Consider the following 19,687-nt stretch of genomic DNA (forward strand, 5'->3'; position numbering starts at 1 on the left):
TCAACAATTTTCTCTATATGGTGACATTGGTATATAAGCCACACGTTATGGTTAGGGGTGGCTAGGTTTCCTTTTTGTTTTCTTGGCCAAGAAGAAGAGAAGTTTGTAACCCTAAACCAAAATGGTTAAAAAAAACTCCTCTCTCGTGGACGTAAGTACAATGCTGAACCACGTAGATCTTGTGTTTTTAGTGGCATTGCTATCTAGACCACCCCTTAGTGGAGAAGCTTCACCATGGCGCCATTGTTTGAGTCAAGTTAGTCAGTTTCAATGTGATTCTTGTCAGTAAACACTGTCGAATGTCGTTTCCTTCTTGTGTTATTAATCGTCTCCCATCCTTTTGAACTTGTTCATTCTGATGTTTGGGTTCCCTACAAGACTACATCCTTGTTTGGATTTAAAGTATTTCATTGTCTTTGTGGATGATCATTCAAGGATGACTTGGTTATTTTTAATAATAGAACGTTCCGAGGTGTTTTCTGCTTTTTGCACATTCTCTTCTGAAATCTGTAACCAATATCATTGTTCTCTTGGTTGTTTGCGCATTGATAGTGCACGAGAATATTTTTCATCCTGTAATGGGTTTCAGGCCTTTTTCTGACAGTCGTATCATTCATCAGGCCTCTTATGCCTACACCTCTCAGCAAAATGGTGTAGACGAGAGGAAACTTAGATACCTTCTAGACATGGCTTGTACCCTCATGTTCCGAATTAAGGTGCCTAAGCCTTATTGGGGTGATGCTGTCCTCACAACCTGTTTTTTGGCCAATTGTCTCCCATCTTTTGTTCTACAGAATCAGACCCCTTGTGTGTTTTACATCCTTCCGGAAACCCCTTCCTCTTCTTCCACGAGTCTTAGTTTGTGTGGTTTGTTCATAATTTCCCCCTGGCTTAGACAAATAAGATCGTCGTGCTGAGAAGTGCGTGTTCCTTGGTTATTCTCGAACCCAGAAGGGGTATATGTACTACAACCTCGCTTGAGGAAGATCTATATTTCTGCTGATGTCAATTTCATTGAGACTACATCCTTTTTTTTTTTTTTTTTCTGATTCTGCAGTTGATCCCATATAGGACACTCGACTACCTCTTCCTCTTTCATCTATGTCTATGAGTCCTTCATCTTCTCCTTTGCAGGTGTATAATCTTGGCCCTCGGTGGATCGTGCAGCCTTCTGATTATAAGGGCCCTCCACCCGACCATTAGAATCCCAAGTCTGATAGATTACCATCGGCTCCTCAGGTATCTGATGTTGCTCCCAGTACTGTTGATTCTCCTATTGCATTTCGCACCTGTTCCTGTACTGTGGCTCATCTGATCTCTGACTTTGTTTCCTATAATCAAATTTCTCTTGTTTGTCACATTTTTCTATCTGGTTTGTCTTCAGTTACTTTGCCTCGTCCTATTGCAGATGCCTTAGCTCATTCAGGTTGGTGTACTTCCATGGATACTGAGATGGTTGCACCACACTCGAATGGTACTTGGCAGTCGATTTCTCTGCCTTGTGGTGTTTAGTTAAATACCTGGTGTTGAACGCTTGAGGCAAGGCTAGTTGCAAAGGGTTACACTCAGACATTTGGGGTTGATTACACTGAGGCTCTTTCCCTGGTTGCAAAGATCCCCTCTGTCCGTCTTTTGATCTCCTTGGCTGTGAACATGGGCTGGCCATTGTATTAGTTGGACGTGAAAAATGCTTTGCTTCATGGTGACCTCAATGAGGAAGTCTACATGGAGCAACCTCCATGGTACGGTTCTCAGGGGGAGATGCGCACATTTGTATGTCGTTTGCGTAAGCTATTATATGGGCTTAAACAGTCTCCAAGAGCTTGGTTTGGCAGATTTAGTGATGCGACTATGCGCTTTGGCATGAGGCAATGTGCAATAGATTAGTCGGTTTTTCGGTTTGCAGTCTGATAGTGGATACATTTTCCTAGTAGTCTATGTAGTTAACATTGTTATCACTAGGAGTAATAGGGAATGCATACAGAAGCTAAGTGACTTCCTTAAAAGAGAGTTTTGTACTAAAGATCTTGGTCGCCTCATATACTTACTTGGAGTTGAGGTTGCTTATTCACGTGGTGGACTATCACTATCGCAAAGAAAGTATGTCTTGGATATATTAGAGGAGACAGGATCCTTGAGGTTGAAACCAGCTGAAGTCCATGGATCCTAATGTTAACCTGTATCCTGTCAAGGGGATTTGTTAGAGGATCTAGGCAGATACAAGAGATTAGTTGGTGGTTGCCTAGGCGGGTTATTGGACCCAGTTGGAGGTTGGTCGCATGGTCTTAGGCCTTGTGCCAGCAATGCCCCATGGACTCTGGGAGTTTGGCCTAATAAAGATAATGGTGGCGCCTTTCTCACCACCAACGTTTTTTGGGATAGTTGGTAGCACCACGATCCTACAGTTGGCAAGTTGATCTATTTGGCCGTGACTCGTCTAGATATTTCATTTGCAGTTGGTGTAGTGAGTCAGTTCATGAGCTTCCCACGTCCCTCTCATTGGGCAGCAATTCTTCAGATCGTGAGATACTTAAAGGGGGCTCTTAGTAAAGGGTTGTTCTTCAAAAGGCACAATCACATCAACTTGAAAATGTTTACTGATGCGGACGGGGCCGGTTCTTCTCTAGACAGGAGGTCGACTACGGGGTATTGTACTTTTGTTGAAGGAGCGGGACGTGGTGGATAGACCTAGTGCCGAAGCAGAATATTGAGCTATGGGGAGTTGATCTGATTGAGGTCGTTTCTGTATGATATGGGCTTGCCTTCCTCATCTCTTGCATAATTATATTGTGATATAAGGCGGCGCTTCATATTGCTTCGAATCCAGTCTTTCATGAGAGGACGAAGCACGTTGAAGTGGATAGCCACCTCATTCGTGAGAAGATTCAGATAGGGAAAATACGTATTGTTTTCACTAGATAGGAGACCAGGCGGCTGACATATTTACCAAACCAGTAGAGCGAAGTTGAATGATGTGTGCCAAGCTTGGGTTGTATGACATATACACTCGATCTTCAGGGTGAGTGTTAGACGAAGCGGTGAAATTTACAAACACGATTAGGGGTATTCTTGACATTTTACATGTAACCCTAGTGACGCACGCACATATATATTATTTTATGAGAGGGAGAGCTATTATAAACTCTGCCTGTGTTTTTCATTTAGCAATGAGAGAGAACCCAACTAGAACCAGCTTTAGAGTCGGGTAGATTCCTTTTACCTTCTTCATAATTTTTTTCTAAAAGTTTCATTTAGCCGACCCCAACTAGTTTGGGACAAAGGCTTTGTTGAGTTGAGTTGAGGGAGAGCTTTTATACTCTCTTCTCTTTTCTTAATACCTCATCTCTTCTCTTTCTCTCCAATGGTGCTTTGAATACGTCGAACATAATTGAAGACATGTAAAGTGGGTTTCGTCTCATATGTCCTCAAGTATAAATCAGGGATGCAAAATAAAATAGCAAATGGTAGTAGAAGGACCATTGATCGGCACTATGCCCATCAAAATTTCCGGCATTGAGCATCTCAAAGAATTGTATGAAGATGGTTATTTCAAGGAGATTTGGTCTAATTTCAAGGAGCAATGAGGTGACTATGTTACACATGATGATTTTCTTTCCAGGAGAAACCAATTGGTGCGTTCCTAATTCTTCGTTGAGTGAGAGGATCATCATTGAGGTGCATGGTGGTGGCTTGAGTGATGGCTTTGAACGAGACAAGACTTATGAGATGATTGCTGGCAAGTGTCATTTTCCCAACCTAGAAATAATGTTGCATGCATAGTGGATGGGTCCCGGATTAGCCAAGTTATAAAGGGACAATCTCAAAACATGTTGTATGCACCATTTCCAGTATCTAAAGCACCATGGGAAGGCGTCAAGGATGGATTTTGTGTTGGGTTTTCCATGAATCCTATTGTTGATCGGTTTTCTATGATGTCAAACTTTATTGCTTGTAAGAAAACACTAGATGCAACCAATGTGACTAATCTTTACTTCAAAGAGGTGCGTCTACGTGGCGTGCCAAAAACCATTACCTTCGATCAAGACTTGAAGTTTCTCTCTCACTTTTGGAGGACTTGTGGAAGTGATGAGGAACCCGTCTTCATTAATGTAGTGCCTACCATCCACAAATAGATATCCTAACATAGGTGGTGAATTAGAGTTTGGGGTATCTTTTAAGAAGCCCTGTTGAATCGAATCCATGGTCTTACATTTTCACTGAAACCAACACGAAACGATTGAAATGTTTTCGTTTCCATCCCCACCGAAACCGAAACCGGAACCTAAACGACTGAAATGCATAAATTGAGTTTCCATGACGACCAAAACCTAAATCGAAATTTAAAACCTTGACCGAATCCAATTAATTGAGTTACTTGTACCACAAGCTTAATTTGCTTACAACTATTCAAGGAGTTGCACTATTGCAGGGAGCCAATTTGAAATTATTATGTATAGAAGGCAGCCAACTCATTATTTTGACTTGATTCCTTTGTCTAATTTAGGGATTGCAAACAAGGAAGCATTAGAAATGGCTAAATGGATGTAAGAGTTGCATGAGGAAGTTCATAAAAAGATTGAAGACATGCATGCAATATATATGGCCAAAGTGGATGTTCATTGTCGTCAACAAGTATTTGAAGAAGGCTACATGGTTACAGTGAGGGTTAAAAATGCTTCAAAGAATTGTCTAATGTGCCCATGCAAGGTGTTGAAGCGAGTCAATGGCAATGCTTATAAGATCAAGCTACCCGACCACTTGGGTCTTTAATGTAAAAGGCATCTTTCCTTATCGAAGCACTCCAGGGGAAGAAGATATTAATGGGATCCTTAGGAAATGCGCGGTTGAAGATAGTGGCGTGGAGGTGGATGGAATTTTAGTGGAATGGTAATGGAGAAAGGAACAAGAGGGGAAAAAACACAAGAAAACTTGATGAAGAATGGACAAACAATGGGAGCAATGCTCTACCACCAAAAGGGTTTCTTTACTTCATTCCAATATTTTCTTCAATGGCTTAACACACCTAGATCAGCCCACTTTTACAGATTTTCCATCATCTAAATCATTTACTCTTATTACAACTTTCAACCATACCATTAATAACCTAAGACTTTGACCCTGCTTGGAAACTATAACAAAAACAACTTTCAAAATACCTTGTAACTCTAATCTCCTAGGTTCCAATACAACAACTTCCAAAATATCATAACTACATGCAAACTTTAGTTCTGAGGCTTCATAATTCTTAGACCACCGTTATAACACCAAAATTTAGGCCCACCATGCTAGATACACATGCATGCAACCACATGTGCTACATCATCCTCCCCGGATTGGAGGAAACTTGCCCTCGAGTTCGCATCAATTTCACCATAATACTTTGATAAATCTTGCACATTGAAAGTGGGGTGAGTACGTACACCCGTTAGAAGTTCAATCTTGTAAGAGTTGTCATTGATTTTCTCCATGATTCGACATGGGCCAATCTTCTTCTCCTTAAATTTGTTGTATGTACCAACCGGAAACCTTTCTTTCTTCAAGTATGCCCAAACAAGCTCTCCTTCTTTGAAAGTTTTGAACCGACGATGTGCATTGGCCGCTTCTTTATATTTCACATTGTTTGCTTGAAGTTTTCGATAGACATCTTAAAGAATCTTTGTAATTGCTTTTGTAAAGTCTTCGTCTCCTTTGCTTGTTTTGGAAGAATTTGCCAACATCACAAGATCAAGATAATGTGTTGGAGCTCGTACATACACTATCTCAAATGGACTCTTTTCACTTGAATGATTCACTGTAGAGTTGTAAGCAAATTCGGCTTGTAGAAGCACCATATAATGTAGGACATGTGGTTGCATGCACGTGTATCTGGCATGGTGGACCTAGATTTTGGTATTATAATGGTGGCCAAAGAATTATGAAGCGTTGGAACTAAAGTTTGCATGTAGTTAAGATATTTTGGAAGTTGTTGTATTGGAAATTAGAAAATTAGAGTTACAAGGTGTTTTGAAAGTTGTTTTTGTTCCAAGCAGGGTCAAAGTCTTAGGTTATTAATGGTATGGTTGAAAGTTGAAATGGGAGTAAATGATTTAGATAATAGAAAAATCTGTGAAAGGGGCTTGATCTAGGTGTGTTAACTCATTGAAGAAAATATTGGAATGAAGTAAAGAAACCCATTTGGTGGTAGAGCATTACTCCCATTGTTTGTTCATTCTTCCTTAAGTTTTCTTGTGTTTTTTTCCCTCTTGTTCTTCTCTCCATTATTTGTTATCAAAGTTTGAGATTAGCTCTTGGGCGGCTCTTCTTCTTTATTGTGGATCTTTCTTCTACGGTGGTGAGAAAACCTAGAGGAAGGCGCGGCAACAATCCGATAGTGGATGCAAGAGATGATGAAATACAAGAACTTCATAGGCAAGTTGAGCAGTTAACTTTGCGCTTAGAGCGTCAAGAAACTCGTAGTGACCACGGTCATTCGAGTGATGAGTCCGATGCTAATCCATTTGACAATCAGCCCCAACGTGAGGAGTCGTTGGAATCAAGGTTCTTTCGTGCTTTAGAGTTCAGACGACCTTAAGATCAATATTCTGGAGTTCGATGAGCGACTACATCCGGAAGAGTTTCTCGATTGGCTTAATGCCGTTGAGAAATTTTTCGATTACAAAGATACGCTGAAAGGCCATCGTGTGAAACTTTAGTTCCAAGGCTTCATAATTCTTTGACAACCATTATAACACCACAATCTAGGCCCACCATGCTAGATACACATGCATGCAACCACATGTGCTACATCAAATGGGTTGGCGGAAATTTCACACATGCATGGGTTTCAATGGAAGACATACAACACATTGCACCAAAGATGTTGGAGGTTTTTGAAGCCTTGAACTTGCGGACAAGTTTTTTCCATGGAGGGACCAATGCAAATATAATGTCCATTGCATCAGTAATCAAAGAAGAATAAAGACCAAGGCGAGAAGAAACAAGAGGCTGATTTGTGTGCACAATCCCAAAATATGGCCTAACTTCAGAATACTACTGTGGGCCCCATGTTGGAGCACATGACTTGAAACGTGGCATGGATGGTGATCATCAAGTCCAACTACCTACTTAAATTTTGGTGCAAAACGTATTAAGTTTGCTACGGTTTTGGTGGCCAGAAATGGACTGGGTTATTAATTACTGTGAATAGGTCCAGATCTATTAGTTTCCTTTAAATAACAAAGAAAGGGAGAAAAGGTTTTTTTTTTTTTTGAAATGGAAAGGGGATTTGTTGTTTTGAAACGAGAAAAGGGGATTTTTCTTGGCTATTGCTTTGTTTTCAATTGAGTCTACTGTTTAGGTTTTTTCATTTTCCCATTTTACTAGATCATTTTCTTGGATCCATTGTCTTTTTCCTTCTTTAATACTAGTTTGCTTAACTTATGTAGTATTTTAGGGAAAACTTAGGTTATGTTCACTGCTTAGAGTCATCATTGTTAGCCTTCCATGCTTATAGGGAAGGCAGAAGAATAACTACCATATTTCGAAATGGTGAAAATATGATCCTGTTTCTTAAATGGGCCTTCCTATGGGAGAGTTATATGTTTTAGCTGGTCTGTTGTGGCTGTTATGATGAATTTCTCATTGCTTGCAAATTGATTAAAAGTTTGGCTGTCATGTTGAAATTCTCATGACATATGTTTCTATACTATATGGTTAAGTTCATCATTTTTCTGTTGTTGACGCTTGAACCTTTCAAACCATACTCACCCCAATTTCAATACTTGGCAAAATTGATGAGGTTTAAGTTGCAGATTCTGTTACCTTATCTGTATGTCGGTTGTTTTCTGCAGGATACCCGCGAGCATCAATACTGAGCCACGAAGCTCTAGATTGAAAGATAAGAAGAGAGGTGAAGGGGAAATGATAGTCAAAGAGCTATTTGTGCAGAATGTAATACAAAACAATGACCTGCTTGATATTCTTCTTGAAAAAGGATCTTCTTGCATTGTTCTTCCACGAAATTTTTCTGACATTTCTTTACGCTCAAGTTCACATCCTGGATCTCGAATAAAGGTAAAACCCAGGTTGCCACTTGGTTTATGCAGTTCCCGTGAGACACTGGAGTCCTCGAAAATCCCACCATCCGATGATATCTTTTTAGACAGGAATGAGTGGTTCAGTCATTCGAATGTTTTCCCTTCAATAAAGGGAAGATCTATTTCCTTATGTCAAGGGAAGGCGTTTCACTCTTTGTACACTTCCTCGTTAGACACGGAGAACATGGATAGTGATAAAGAAGGCAATTTTAAGGGTGATGGATTGTTAGATCAAGGGCTACTATCATGTGTGACATGTGGAATGTTGAGCTTTGCATGTGCCGCCGTCATTCAACCCAGAGAAGCGGCAGCTAGATACCTCATGTCTGCCGATTGCAGTTTCTTTGGTTCTGGAGTGACTGGCGACATTCAGAATGTTTATGACACGAATATGAACAATTCTGATATAGATTACTCTTCAGGTAGGCTGCAGCTTTGTTTTTTGATACTCATTTTTGTTTAGTCATACACACATTTATTGTACTAACTCTCTGACTTGAAGGTGGAATTCAGGTGTACTCTTTTCAATTCATTGATTATTTTACGCTTATTCAAGATCTCTATTTGAATTCATATGTTATTTTACTCTCTCTTCGTTGGTGGTGTTGAAAGGTTCTGCATGTTTGCATCCATAATGTCACTGGATTGCATTTTACTTCATTGTTTGGGTGGTTGTGACTGATGACTCAGCATCTAAGAACTATTGTACGAGCGAAGTTACTTCAATTCCTATTTATGGTACTCAATCGACATTTATTGGTGAAACAGTGAACCCATTAGAGCAACACGCAATTACAGCTTGGCCACCTGCTATGTTAAAAGAGAAGATGGATTTAGTCTTTCCCAACATAGGAATTACCTTTCTATTTTAGCCAAATGGCTGCCATTTATTTTTCCGTGTTCTATGAGCATGTGGTGCAAGTCAGTTTTTGACGTAGCAGTGAGTTGGACTCGGTGAGCCAAAAAGTCTGGACTTGCCGAGTCATCCATATGAAAAATAATCAAAAATTAAAATAGGCACGTGGAAATTGAAGTAAATGAAATTAAAAATCCATTGCATATACTATGCATTTAACCTCCTTGAGAATTCCTTCCCCTCTTTGACCCACTAGATGGTGTTCAATGATCCTCCTTTCACAACAATAGAGCAAAGGGAATCAAGATCAATAAGGAGGATTCCATGGTTGGCGTTGTATTGAATGGGGACCATCCTAAGGTCCAAATTTTATTTTTTAGGTGTTTAAAATGGGGTCCACATATTTATTACGAAATCCTTAAGTGATAGGACATTTAAGTCATTTGTATTTAATCACTTGAGTTAGTAAGTGACTTCAAGGGCCTACCTGCAACATAAAAGAAGTTCTAATAGTCTATTTGTGGTAGGAAATGTCCATGTAATGGGAGCCTCAAGTCATTAGGAGTTTGAGTTGAATAAGAGTTTTATTTCAAAAGGAAAAGTGGTTTATTTGTAGTATGTTTAGATAGAGTTCATATAAAGAGAGAATAGGAGTCGTAATTAGACTAGAAGTTGTTTTGCAGCAAGGATTAGGATTTTTCTTCCAATTTTCGAATGACTTGCATAGCCTATAAATATGAAGGGCCTATTGCCCCCGAAAACAACTGAATATGAATGGAATTTATGTTTCCTTATGTTGATTAGTATGATGTCCGATAACCAATGAATATGAATGAAAATTGATGGTTTCTTATGTTGATTGGGTATGATGCCTTTTCTGAAGCGTGTTTCTTCATATCCTAAGCTGTGATGCTTAGGAGAACCTTGGTGTGATTCCAGGTCATTTTTATATCCATAAACCTTTTCATTTCTTTCTCTCTTTCTTCTTCTCTCGTCAATTATTCTTTATTTCCAGTTCTTGATCTCTACATATTATTCTTTGATCCCTCGCCCATTAGTCTCATAAAAAACTCTTACCTGAATCTTCCTGACATGTCTACACCTTCCCGACATACGTCTGCACATTCCTAGCATAAGTCTGCACCCTCCTAAACCTAGTAGAAATATTTTTCTACAATAATCACATGTTTTAGGATCCATAACCCTAATTTTCACCCGTCTCTTTCACCTCTACCGTCCCTTCCATAGTTCTGTACTGCATCAGTTTGGTATCAGAGCTACATATCTAATGACCTCCCCGTATCCATCTTTCATTATTTTGGTATTAGAGTGAAGTATTAGTTGTTCCTTCATATCAGTTTGGTATCAAAGCCTAGGTTCCCGCTATATCAACTTGTAGTGGTAGGATCCAAGGAACTCCGGTCCATAAGTGATAGAGTTGCTCTTAAATATAGCCGACAAGGTGGGTAGTATGAAACAAAAATTGGCACGATTTGAATTTATGAATCGCAAGAGATGTGCCACAAATATGGAAGTGACTAAATTTCATGGAAGTGATGACGAGCAAGCATGTGTTGATTGGGTACGAGCAAGCAAGAGATATGCCACAAATGTGGAAGTGCCTAAATTTCTTGTTCAGGTTCAGGTTGTGTTTTTTCCCAACCCTGGTTAGGTTCGGGTTGAGGGTTTGGGCAACCCGACCCGCTTGAAACCTGACATTTTTTATGATTTTTTGTAATTTTATAAGCTTAGGGTGTGTTCGGCAACTATTCTTTTACGTGATTTTCCCCCTTTTTTAGGGGTGGAGAATGACGAAAGCCAAAAAAATCTCAAAAATCTTGTTCGGCTTCGTGACCCGCTAAGGTCCGTTTCAAAATTTATGCTACTTTTTCAACTAAAAAATAGGATTCCTTGAAGCGATAAATAACCGTTTCTAAAGTTTCTCATCACTCCGTTTCCGCCCGATTCTTTAGGCGAGAATGAGAAGTGTTGCCGAACATGCCCTTAAAAACTCGGGTTGGGTCAGGGTGAACTCGGGTCTGGTTTGGGTTGGAAAATTGGATTCCTCAGGTCGGGTTGAACCTCGTCGAGTTGGAAATCGGGTCGGGTTGGTTTTTGGTTGGGAAAATGGGTTTCTCAGGTGGGGTTGGGTTGGCCTCAACCCAACCCGAGTTGCACCCCCAATCAGTGATGCAATCTACTTATATGAGAATACAAAAAACATGACGAATGTATCAAGCCAAGCAAGCATACAAGAGACAAGTCACTACAGTCATCCAGATCCACAACCCTAATTTTCACCCATCCTTTTCACCCCAAACATTCCTTCCATAGATCCGTCTTACATCAATTTGGTATGAGAGCTATCTATCCAGTGATCTTCCCATATCCATCGTACATTATTTTGGTAATTAGAGTGAAGTATTAGTCCTTCATTGGCCTACATAAGTATTTTGTAAGAATGAATCTATTGATATGGATCTTAGATCATCAAATGCTCGAGAGAACCAATTAGCCAGACCTTTTCCTTCTTGTTACTGGATATCTTGTTCATACACATCTTCTCTTTGTTTCCCAAGTCTCTAATTAGTCACAGAGTTAGGAAAGATCAAGACCTTAGCTTCATTTTTTGTCTGGTTACAAAATCTGTTTCTAGTGGCTCTGGAACAATTAAGGGATTCTCTTTAAGAAAAAACAGGTTGTGTTTCTATTGGTGACGTGCTATTATTGGGTGATCTTGCTTATGAGATCCAATCGAAACGTTCTAGAAAGAAAGATTCTAATATCAATATCAATCTAATCGATCTAATTAGTATTGATATGCACAGTAGTTTACCAAATCCCATCAATTCTATCACTTTATCGATCAATAAGAGCCAAGGTCGGATTGAGCATCTAGCTCAATGGTGAAGGCTTTGTTCTTCAACCAGGAGGTTAGAGGTTCAATACAAGCTTTCCTACCAAAAAAATAATAATAAGAGCCAAGCTTTTAAATTTCGATTTCAGGCATCAGCGAAATGAAACATTTTGGTTTCGGTTTGAAATTTCGGCTGAAATCTTGTACAGTCACGGAAACATTTTAGTAAAATATCACAACCGAAATCCAGGTAAGATTCTTCGCCACTGGTTTTTCTTTTAATTTTTTATTTCTTCGTCACAATTTTTCTTTAATTTTTACCTTTTCTTTTTAGAAATTTCTTAAAGGTATCTCATTGTTGTTCACTTTTCTGGAAGTGAAGTTGATTTTTTTTTTTCAGGTTTTTTGTCAACATTTTGACAAAAACCTTGCTCTTTTTTTTTAATGAAAAGTTACATGTTTCACATATTTCATCCGAAACATTAACAAAATCCTAAAATTTCTAGAGAAATTTTGTAATTTTCTGAATCCAAATGAATTTTGCTTCGGTAGTAGTCGAAATCGAAATGTTTCAGCCGAAACGAAATGTTTTGGCCAGAATTTAAAACCAAGCAGGCAAGCACCATCATCATAAAGTCAAGAGTTATATTCATTGATAAAATACACAACCTGAATACCATTTGAAAAAATGCAAAACATAAACAAACAATTTTTTCAAAAGGGTCGTGAATAGTGATAGTGATTGGTCTGGCTATTGATGGAGAAAGTGTTCGGTGCAACTGCACCGATCCTAATAATATAAAAGAGGCATTGATCAAATTCCACTGACCATTTAACAGTATGACTGTGGTTAACAAATGATTGAACTATAGAATTGACTAATTCTATGTCAAAAGGTCAAGAAACTGAATGCCACTGTTCCACTATTCCTGAACATTTTGGAGTCGGGCTTTCTTTTTGCACTATTACATAAACGAAAATAATGGAAAAATTGGATTAAATTGTCAATTTCTCCAATCGAAAATATGATTCTCTACAGATTCAAGCGTTAACACATGGTTTCATAATATCTATAGATTTTTCCGATCTTAATTGAGCATGTTTTATAGGAAGGTGATTTTGTTCAGCATGTTCTATTTGATACTTGTAGGAGAAGAAACCAACTCAGTTAAAAAAAAGAGCTAAAGTTCTTACCATTTCCAGATGAAATAGAGCTACATCTCTTCTCAATTTTCATTCAAAATTTCTTATGTGTTGATACACCCTTTTGAGACCTCGAAGAAGGGAGAATTCCTTTTCTTTGGAACACATACATGTTTTATCACTACAATATGGATAATGCTAACCCCACCATCAAGTACTAATTAATTAATTTCATTGCAATAGAAATACATGTCATACTGACAAAAAATTTGTAACTTACTATCCTCTTGCCTAGCAAGCAAAGATTTTCCTCCTGGTAAGACTGGTTCATTCTGATAATTCAGTACATACCATATTTCACATGTAATTCATACAGATATTTATACACAATGCACAAAAAAAAAAAATACATACTAGTTACCACTAGTAACTTACGGTTCTGGTTTTGCTATGCGTTTTATTTTCATTATGTGTTTCAGTGGTTATGTAAACATAAAGATTTTGGTCATTTCATATTGGTTTCAGTGGAGATTTAAAACTATGATCTCATGGTACAATTCTCTTCCCGCTGCGCCCCCTTTCTCCTCGGTCTACAGACACAAAATGTAGGAGGACCGATGCCAATACTTCATCATGGAAGAAATGACTCACTAAGCCAGGATTACTAACTAATATCATTATGATAGAAAAAGAACTATCTTTTCTATGTACTTTATTTGGTTTCGTTACTATCGTGAGCCTTAGACAATCAATTCAATCATATCAATATCTATTACATTCGAAGGTATGAAGAAGAGACTAAGAAGATGAAACGAGAGAGAGAGAGAGAGAGAGAGAGAGAGAGAGAGAGAGAGAGAGAGAGAGAGAGAGAGAGAGAGAGAGAGAGAGAGAGAACGTGTGTGTCTATGTATTCTCACAGACCCATGGAAATATGATATTTATATATGAGACTAGGGTTACATAAATAGACAAGAATACCCTCACAAGTGGATGTGCATACATATGCGCACATACATACACTGACACTCCCCCTCAAGCGAGAGTGTATATATCATACATCCCCAACTTGTTACATAACTCATTTAACCTTGTCCTACTCAAGGGCTTGGTGAACGTATCTGCAATCTGATCATTCGTCCTCGTGAAAATAGTGGAGATCTCCCATGTTTGGATTCTATGACGAATGAAATGACAATCCACCTCTGTATGCTTTGTCGTCTCATGGAAGAGAGTATTCAACGCTATGTGGATAGTAGATTTATTGTTACAATGAAGAGTAGCTGGTGACGAGCGTGGTAGTCCAATCTCTGACATAAACGACCTCAACCATATCAACTCGCACCCGGTATACGCCATAGCCCTATACTCTACCTTTGCACTTGATCTAGAAACCACCTCTTGCTTCTTGCTTTTCCATGTAACCTAATTACCTCTGACGAAGGTACAATAACCAGTAGTCGACATTCTGTCTGCAGGAGATCCTGCCTAATCTGCATCAGAATACCCTTCAATTCTCATGTGACAATGTTTTCTAAAGAACAGTCCTTTTCCAGGAGCTTTTTTTCTAATACTTCACAACCTGTGTAAGCGCAGACCAGTGAGATGTTCTGGGAGCCCTCATAAACCGACTCGCTACACTAACATCATAAGAGATGTCACGATGAGTCACAGTGAGATAGATCAACTTGCCCACGAGACGTCTGTATCTACTCGGGTAGCTCCCCCTGATTAGGAGAAGGCTTGACGTTTGGATCCATAGGAATCTCAGTTGGCTTTGCTCTTAGAAGACCTTTTTTGAAAATATATCTAATGTATATTTCCTTTGAGATAGAGACAGTCCTTGACGTGAATATGCCACCTCTATGCTAAGGAAGTATCGCAAACAACCAAGGTCCTTAGTGCAAAACTATTTCTGAAGAAAATTTCAGCTTCTGTATGCCACCACTGTCGCTTCCAGTAATAAGAATATCATCCACATAGACAATTAGAAATATGGAACATTCTTTAGACTGCATGCTGAATACTGAGTGATCCACATCACATTGTTTCATCCCAAATCGTACTACGGCCTCACTAAACCGCCCAAACTACGCACAAGGAGACTGCTTAAGGCCATACAAGGCCTTATGTAGGCAACATACAACATGTTTCGTCTTCCCGAGCGACATACCCTGGAGGTTGCTCCGTATAAACCTCTTCTTGCAGATCACCATGCAAGAAAGCATCTTAACATTCAACTGGAAAAGAGGCCAGAACATGTTGACAGCTAGGGATAGCAGAACTTTGATAGTGGGAATCTTCGCCACTGGAGAAAAAGTCTGTATAATCAATCCCATAAGTTTGCGTATACCCCTTTGCAACTAACCGAGCTTTTAGCTATTCCACCTTCCCATCTGGGAGATATTTCACAGTAAATACCCATTTGCAACCCATAGCACGAGCCCCATGGGGAAGAGACATCAACTGCCAACTGTTATTAGTATGAAGGGCCCCCATCTCTGCATCCATAGCAGCACGCCAACCAGGGTGTGCCAAGGCCTCTGCAACGGTACGAGGGATCGAAAAAGAAGAAACATAAGACAAAAAAGAACAATAACCGGGTGACATTTTATCATAAGAAACTACATCAAGTTATAGAGTGAGCTGCAGTGCGAGAACACGTATGTGAGGATATAGGAGCATCAGAAGGTAATACCTCAGCTACATGGGTAGATCCAACCGATTGAAGAGGAGGCTCACATGAAATGCCATCGGTAAGCTTGGGCTGAATGATTTGTCGATGACCCCGAGAGTAAACCTTCGTTGTTGGAGGATGAGACGCAGTGGGTGGAACATGCACAAGTAAAGGAAGAGGTGGATCCACCATGGGAGGTACATTGGAACCTGTGAAATAAGGAACATCCTTAAAAAAGGTGATGTCTGTCGTCACATGCACATGCCGAAGTTGAGGGCTATAACAACGATAGCCCTTCTGAGTTCTCGAGTAGCCAAGAAAAACACACTTAATGGCATGAGGTTTTAACTTGTCCAGACATAGGCAAGGTTATGAACAATGCATGTACTACCAAAGACACGGGGTAATAATGGAAACAGATTTCCTGAGGGATGTAAAACTGAGAAGGGTGAGCGATTATTCCCTAGGACCATAGAAGGGAGACGGTTTGCTAGGAACGCAGAGGTAAGGATGGTATTAGCCAATATGTCTTTGGTGCATTCATCTGAAATAGAAGGGTGCGTGCCATATCAACAAGAAAACGAAGCTTCCTCTCAGCAACACCATTTTGCTGAGAGGTATGAGCACAAAAAGATTGGTGAATAATGCCTTGACTAGACAGAAACGGTTGAAAACCATTAGAAGTAGAGAAATATTCACATGCATTATTAGTTCGTAACCATTTAATAGAACATGAGTACTGAGTTGATATATCTGCATAAAAAGAACAAATCACAGTAAATACCTCCGAACGATCTTTTATTAAATATAACCAAGACATGCGTGAATAATCATCAACAAATACAAGAAAATACCTATAACCAAATATAGATGGAGTTCGATAAGGACCCAAACATCTGAATGTACTAACTCAAATGGACTCGATCCACGACTGATAGACCTAGACGGTGGGAAAGACACGCGATGGTGCTTTCCAAACTGACTCGACTCACAATGAAAGGGACTAACTGACGACGACATAATCGACAAATTCTGAAGGCAATATGCTGGAGGATGACCAAAATGACATTGCCAAAGAAAAGAGTCTCCAGAAGTCTGCAATGCTCTCGGAGGTGCCTCACGATTGAAATAGTAAAGTCCATCTACGTCATGGCCCGAGCCAATCCTCCTCCAGTCGTAAGATCCTGAAAGACACAGTAAGAAGGAAAAATATGTCACGGAGCAGTGAAGAGAATGAGTCGACTAATTGAAAACAAACTACAAGGAAAACTTGGAACACACAAGACAAAAGAAAGATTTATGCTAGTACTAAGAGAGGTATCCCCAGTGCCAGAAACGGGGGACATTGCTCCATTAGCCAAGGTAACAGATGATGATGCAGAGGCATGCTGAAAGGAATGAAGAATGCTGCTATTACTAGTCATATGGTGAGAAGCTCCAGAGTCAATGAGCCATGAACCAGAATGAGTGAGGGAGCAAGATGGGCAACTACCTTCCGTGGCCAAAGTAGCAGTGGCTTTTTCTCCTGTGAGCATAGTAGACTCGTACTCGGAACTGGAGACAGCCATGTAGTAGAAGCAGAGCTATCTGTAGAAGTCTCGGTAACCTGATGTGCTGCTCGTGTGGGTTGTAACTCCGGATGCAAGTTGTAGCAGAAATCAATAGTGTGACCCTCCGTATCACAGTGAGTACAGTAGCAGGATCCACGGCGACCAGTACTACGGCCTCTCCCTAAATCATGGCCAAAACCTCGACCAGAACCATGGAGGCCGCGACCATAACGATAACCAGACTGCACTGCTAAAGTAGACCGCTCACCACCAGTATCACCAAGGGCATCAACACGAAGTGCCCTCTGAACACGAGAGAAAACCTGATCAAGTGATTGTAGACTGCCATCTACCACAATCAGCTGACGAATAGGAAGAAACTCTCTTCCAAGGCCATCCAGAAACTGAACAACCTGTAACTCTTTCTGTTTGCCAACACAGCAGGGTATGTAGATGGTGGAAAGCAAGAAGCCAACTTTTGACACAATGCGACAAACTCTGAATAGTACTCAGAAATAGACAACTCCCCCCGTTTTGAATTGAAGAGGTCTGTGGAAACGTCTCAATCATCGTAAGATTATTTGTTCCTTAGTAAAGGGTCTTTGCACATAACCAGACAGCTCGCGAAGATCCCAGGAACAACATGTGACTCCCAATCTTAGACTCCATACTCTGGCACAATAATGACTGAAGGAGGGCATCCTCCTGACTACACTTGTCATAGGAGGAGTCCCTAGTTGGACGTGGATCCGCAATGATATAATTTAACTTACCCTCTCCATGGAGATAAAGCTTAATAGACTGACTCCATGCAGGGTGGTTCGATCCATCAAGCTTGATGGAAGTCATAGAAGTAACATGGAAAGGACCCGCAGAAGGGCCACAACAGTAGAGGTGGAGGACGTAGTCATTGTGACTCATAGAAGCTAAGAAGCACACAAACAATTATACCCAAGAAGCACTCTTAGATAAATCCATGCATATCATTCGCAAACCACCAAAAAATGAGAACAACCAATAAGGAGTCACTGCTGGTCACGTTAAAATCCATCTCCAGAACGCACGAAACATGCCCAAATAAAGTCCATCACCAACAAAAAATAGACTGCGAACAGCCCTATAACCCAAACCACCAATTGATCACGACAAAAGCCACTAAATCTAATAACAAAACAACCAGAAAAGGCATCAACAACTGATGGCCTTCAAAGCAATTGCTGATCACTAATGAAATCATCCACAAAAACTATCTTAAACATCAATACTCGGTTCTGGGGTGGAACGGGATAACAACACAACAAATATACACTAGCAACATGGAATAATCATCAACCATATACCTGGAACCAACCACCATATAAGAGAGAGTGAAGAGTACCTCTTTAGACCACCAACAAATTGATATTCGTCTTGGTTTGATTTTGATCCATATCTGGATTGCTACTGGATTCTTCCCTCAATTTGGCCCATCGTTTTTTTAGTGGACTTGAAGAAACCTCGCATGGGGTTGGCGATTCCTTCCTTGCCAACTTTTCATTGTAACTGAGGTTTTTCAAGAGCTCTAAAACTCCATCCTCAAAGGTAAATTCTCGGTCAGTCCCACTGATTTCATTCTGTGTCCTTTACTTTCCGTTCATATCTGGGCTAGTAAATTTGTCAAAGTCTCGAAGGATCTGTTGAGACTCAGGGTCAAGCTTTCTCTTCATGAGATCCTTTTTTTCTATAAATACATTTAGGTTTTCTATTCAAAACAGAAAGACCACCTCAGGTTGCTAACAGTCGTGCTTCCTGTCTAGAACCTCTACGAGGTATAATACCTTTCCCAATACGTAGACGCTTCTCTATAGAACTTTTACTCTCCTTGTAGTATCTATTTTTTTACTTTTAAAGCCTTCCTCTCCTTCGCCGACTTCAATGTATAAATATCAGCAACGTCTTTTCTAAGCGCCTTTCCTTTCTCACCACGTGGTGCGACATTTAATGTTTCAGCACCATCCCTCCTCCGAGCTGATGCACCATCCCTTTCACGATAGTAGCCCTGCTTTCTGACAAGCTAGGCGAATTGTTGTCTGCTGGATTAGGCGGAGAAATAGGCGATTCAAAAGTCAAAGAGGGGCCACCAACGGCTCCCTGCCATTATCAGATTCCTCGAGATTACCAACTGCCACCTTTTCCGGTGGAGCAACCATCGCCGGCGGTCTGTGATCCGGGACCCTCAAAAACAGCCTAATTGTCTTTACTACTAGATTCCCCCGCCATCGACAACGCCAGACTATTAATACTATCCTTGGACACCACCTTAACTCCTACTGGTTAAATACTGGAGTCTACTCTTAAATTGATAAAGGGAGGGATAGATTTCCAGAGGAGAGTCATGCTCAAGGTTGATGCGAAGGTCAAACAATGGTCGTGGTTGCCAAAAAGCGTCTGAAGAACCTGCCTAGATGTTGTCTAAGAATCTCCAATGTTGACGTGGACCATGCATAGAGGGGAATATCATAGAATCTTAGCCTAATGGTTCTAGCACCTGTA

General features: G+C 40.1%; 1 protein-coding gene across 1 annotated transcript in view; it reads left to right on the forward strand.

The window, feature by feature from the left end:
* The window catches only part of LOC143890013 (lysine-specific demethylase JMJ705-like), a 58,681-nt gene that overhangs the window by 20,255 nt on the left and 18,739 nt on the right, over positions 1-19,687 (forward strand). The window contains exon 5 of the mRNA XM_077394492.1: positions 7,830-8,497. Within this exon, the coding sequence (XP_077250607.1) occupies positions 7,830-8,497 (668 nt within the window). The remainder of the gene's footprint in view (positions 1-7,829; positions 8,498-19,687) is intronic.

This window comes from Tasmannia lanceolata, unplaced genomic scaffold (genome assembly GCF_043159265.1).
Source record: "Tasmannia lanceolata isolate RefF3 unplaced genomic scaffold, GAP_Taslan_0.1 ptg000013l, whole genome shotgun sequence".
In the NCBI taxonomy this organism is placed as follows: Eukaryota; Viridiplantae; Streptophyta; class Magnoliopsida; order Canellales; family Winteraceae; genus Tasmannia; species Tasmannia lanceolata.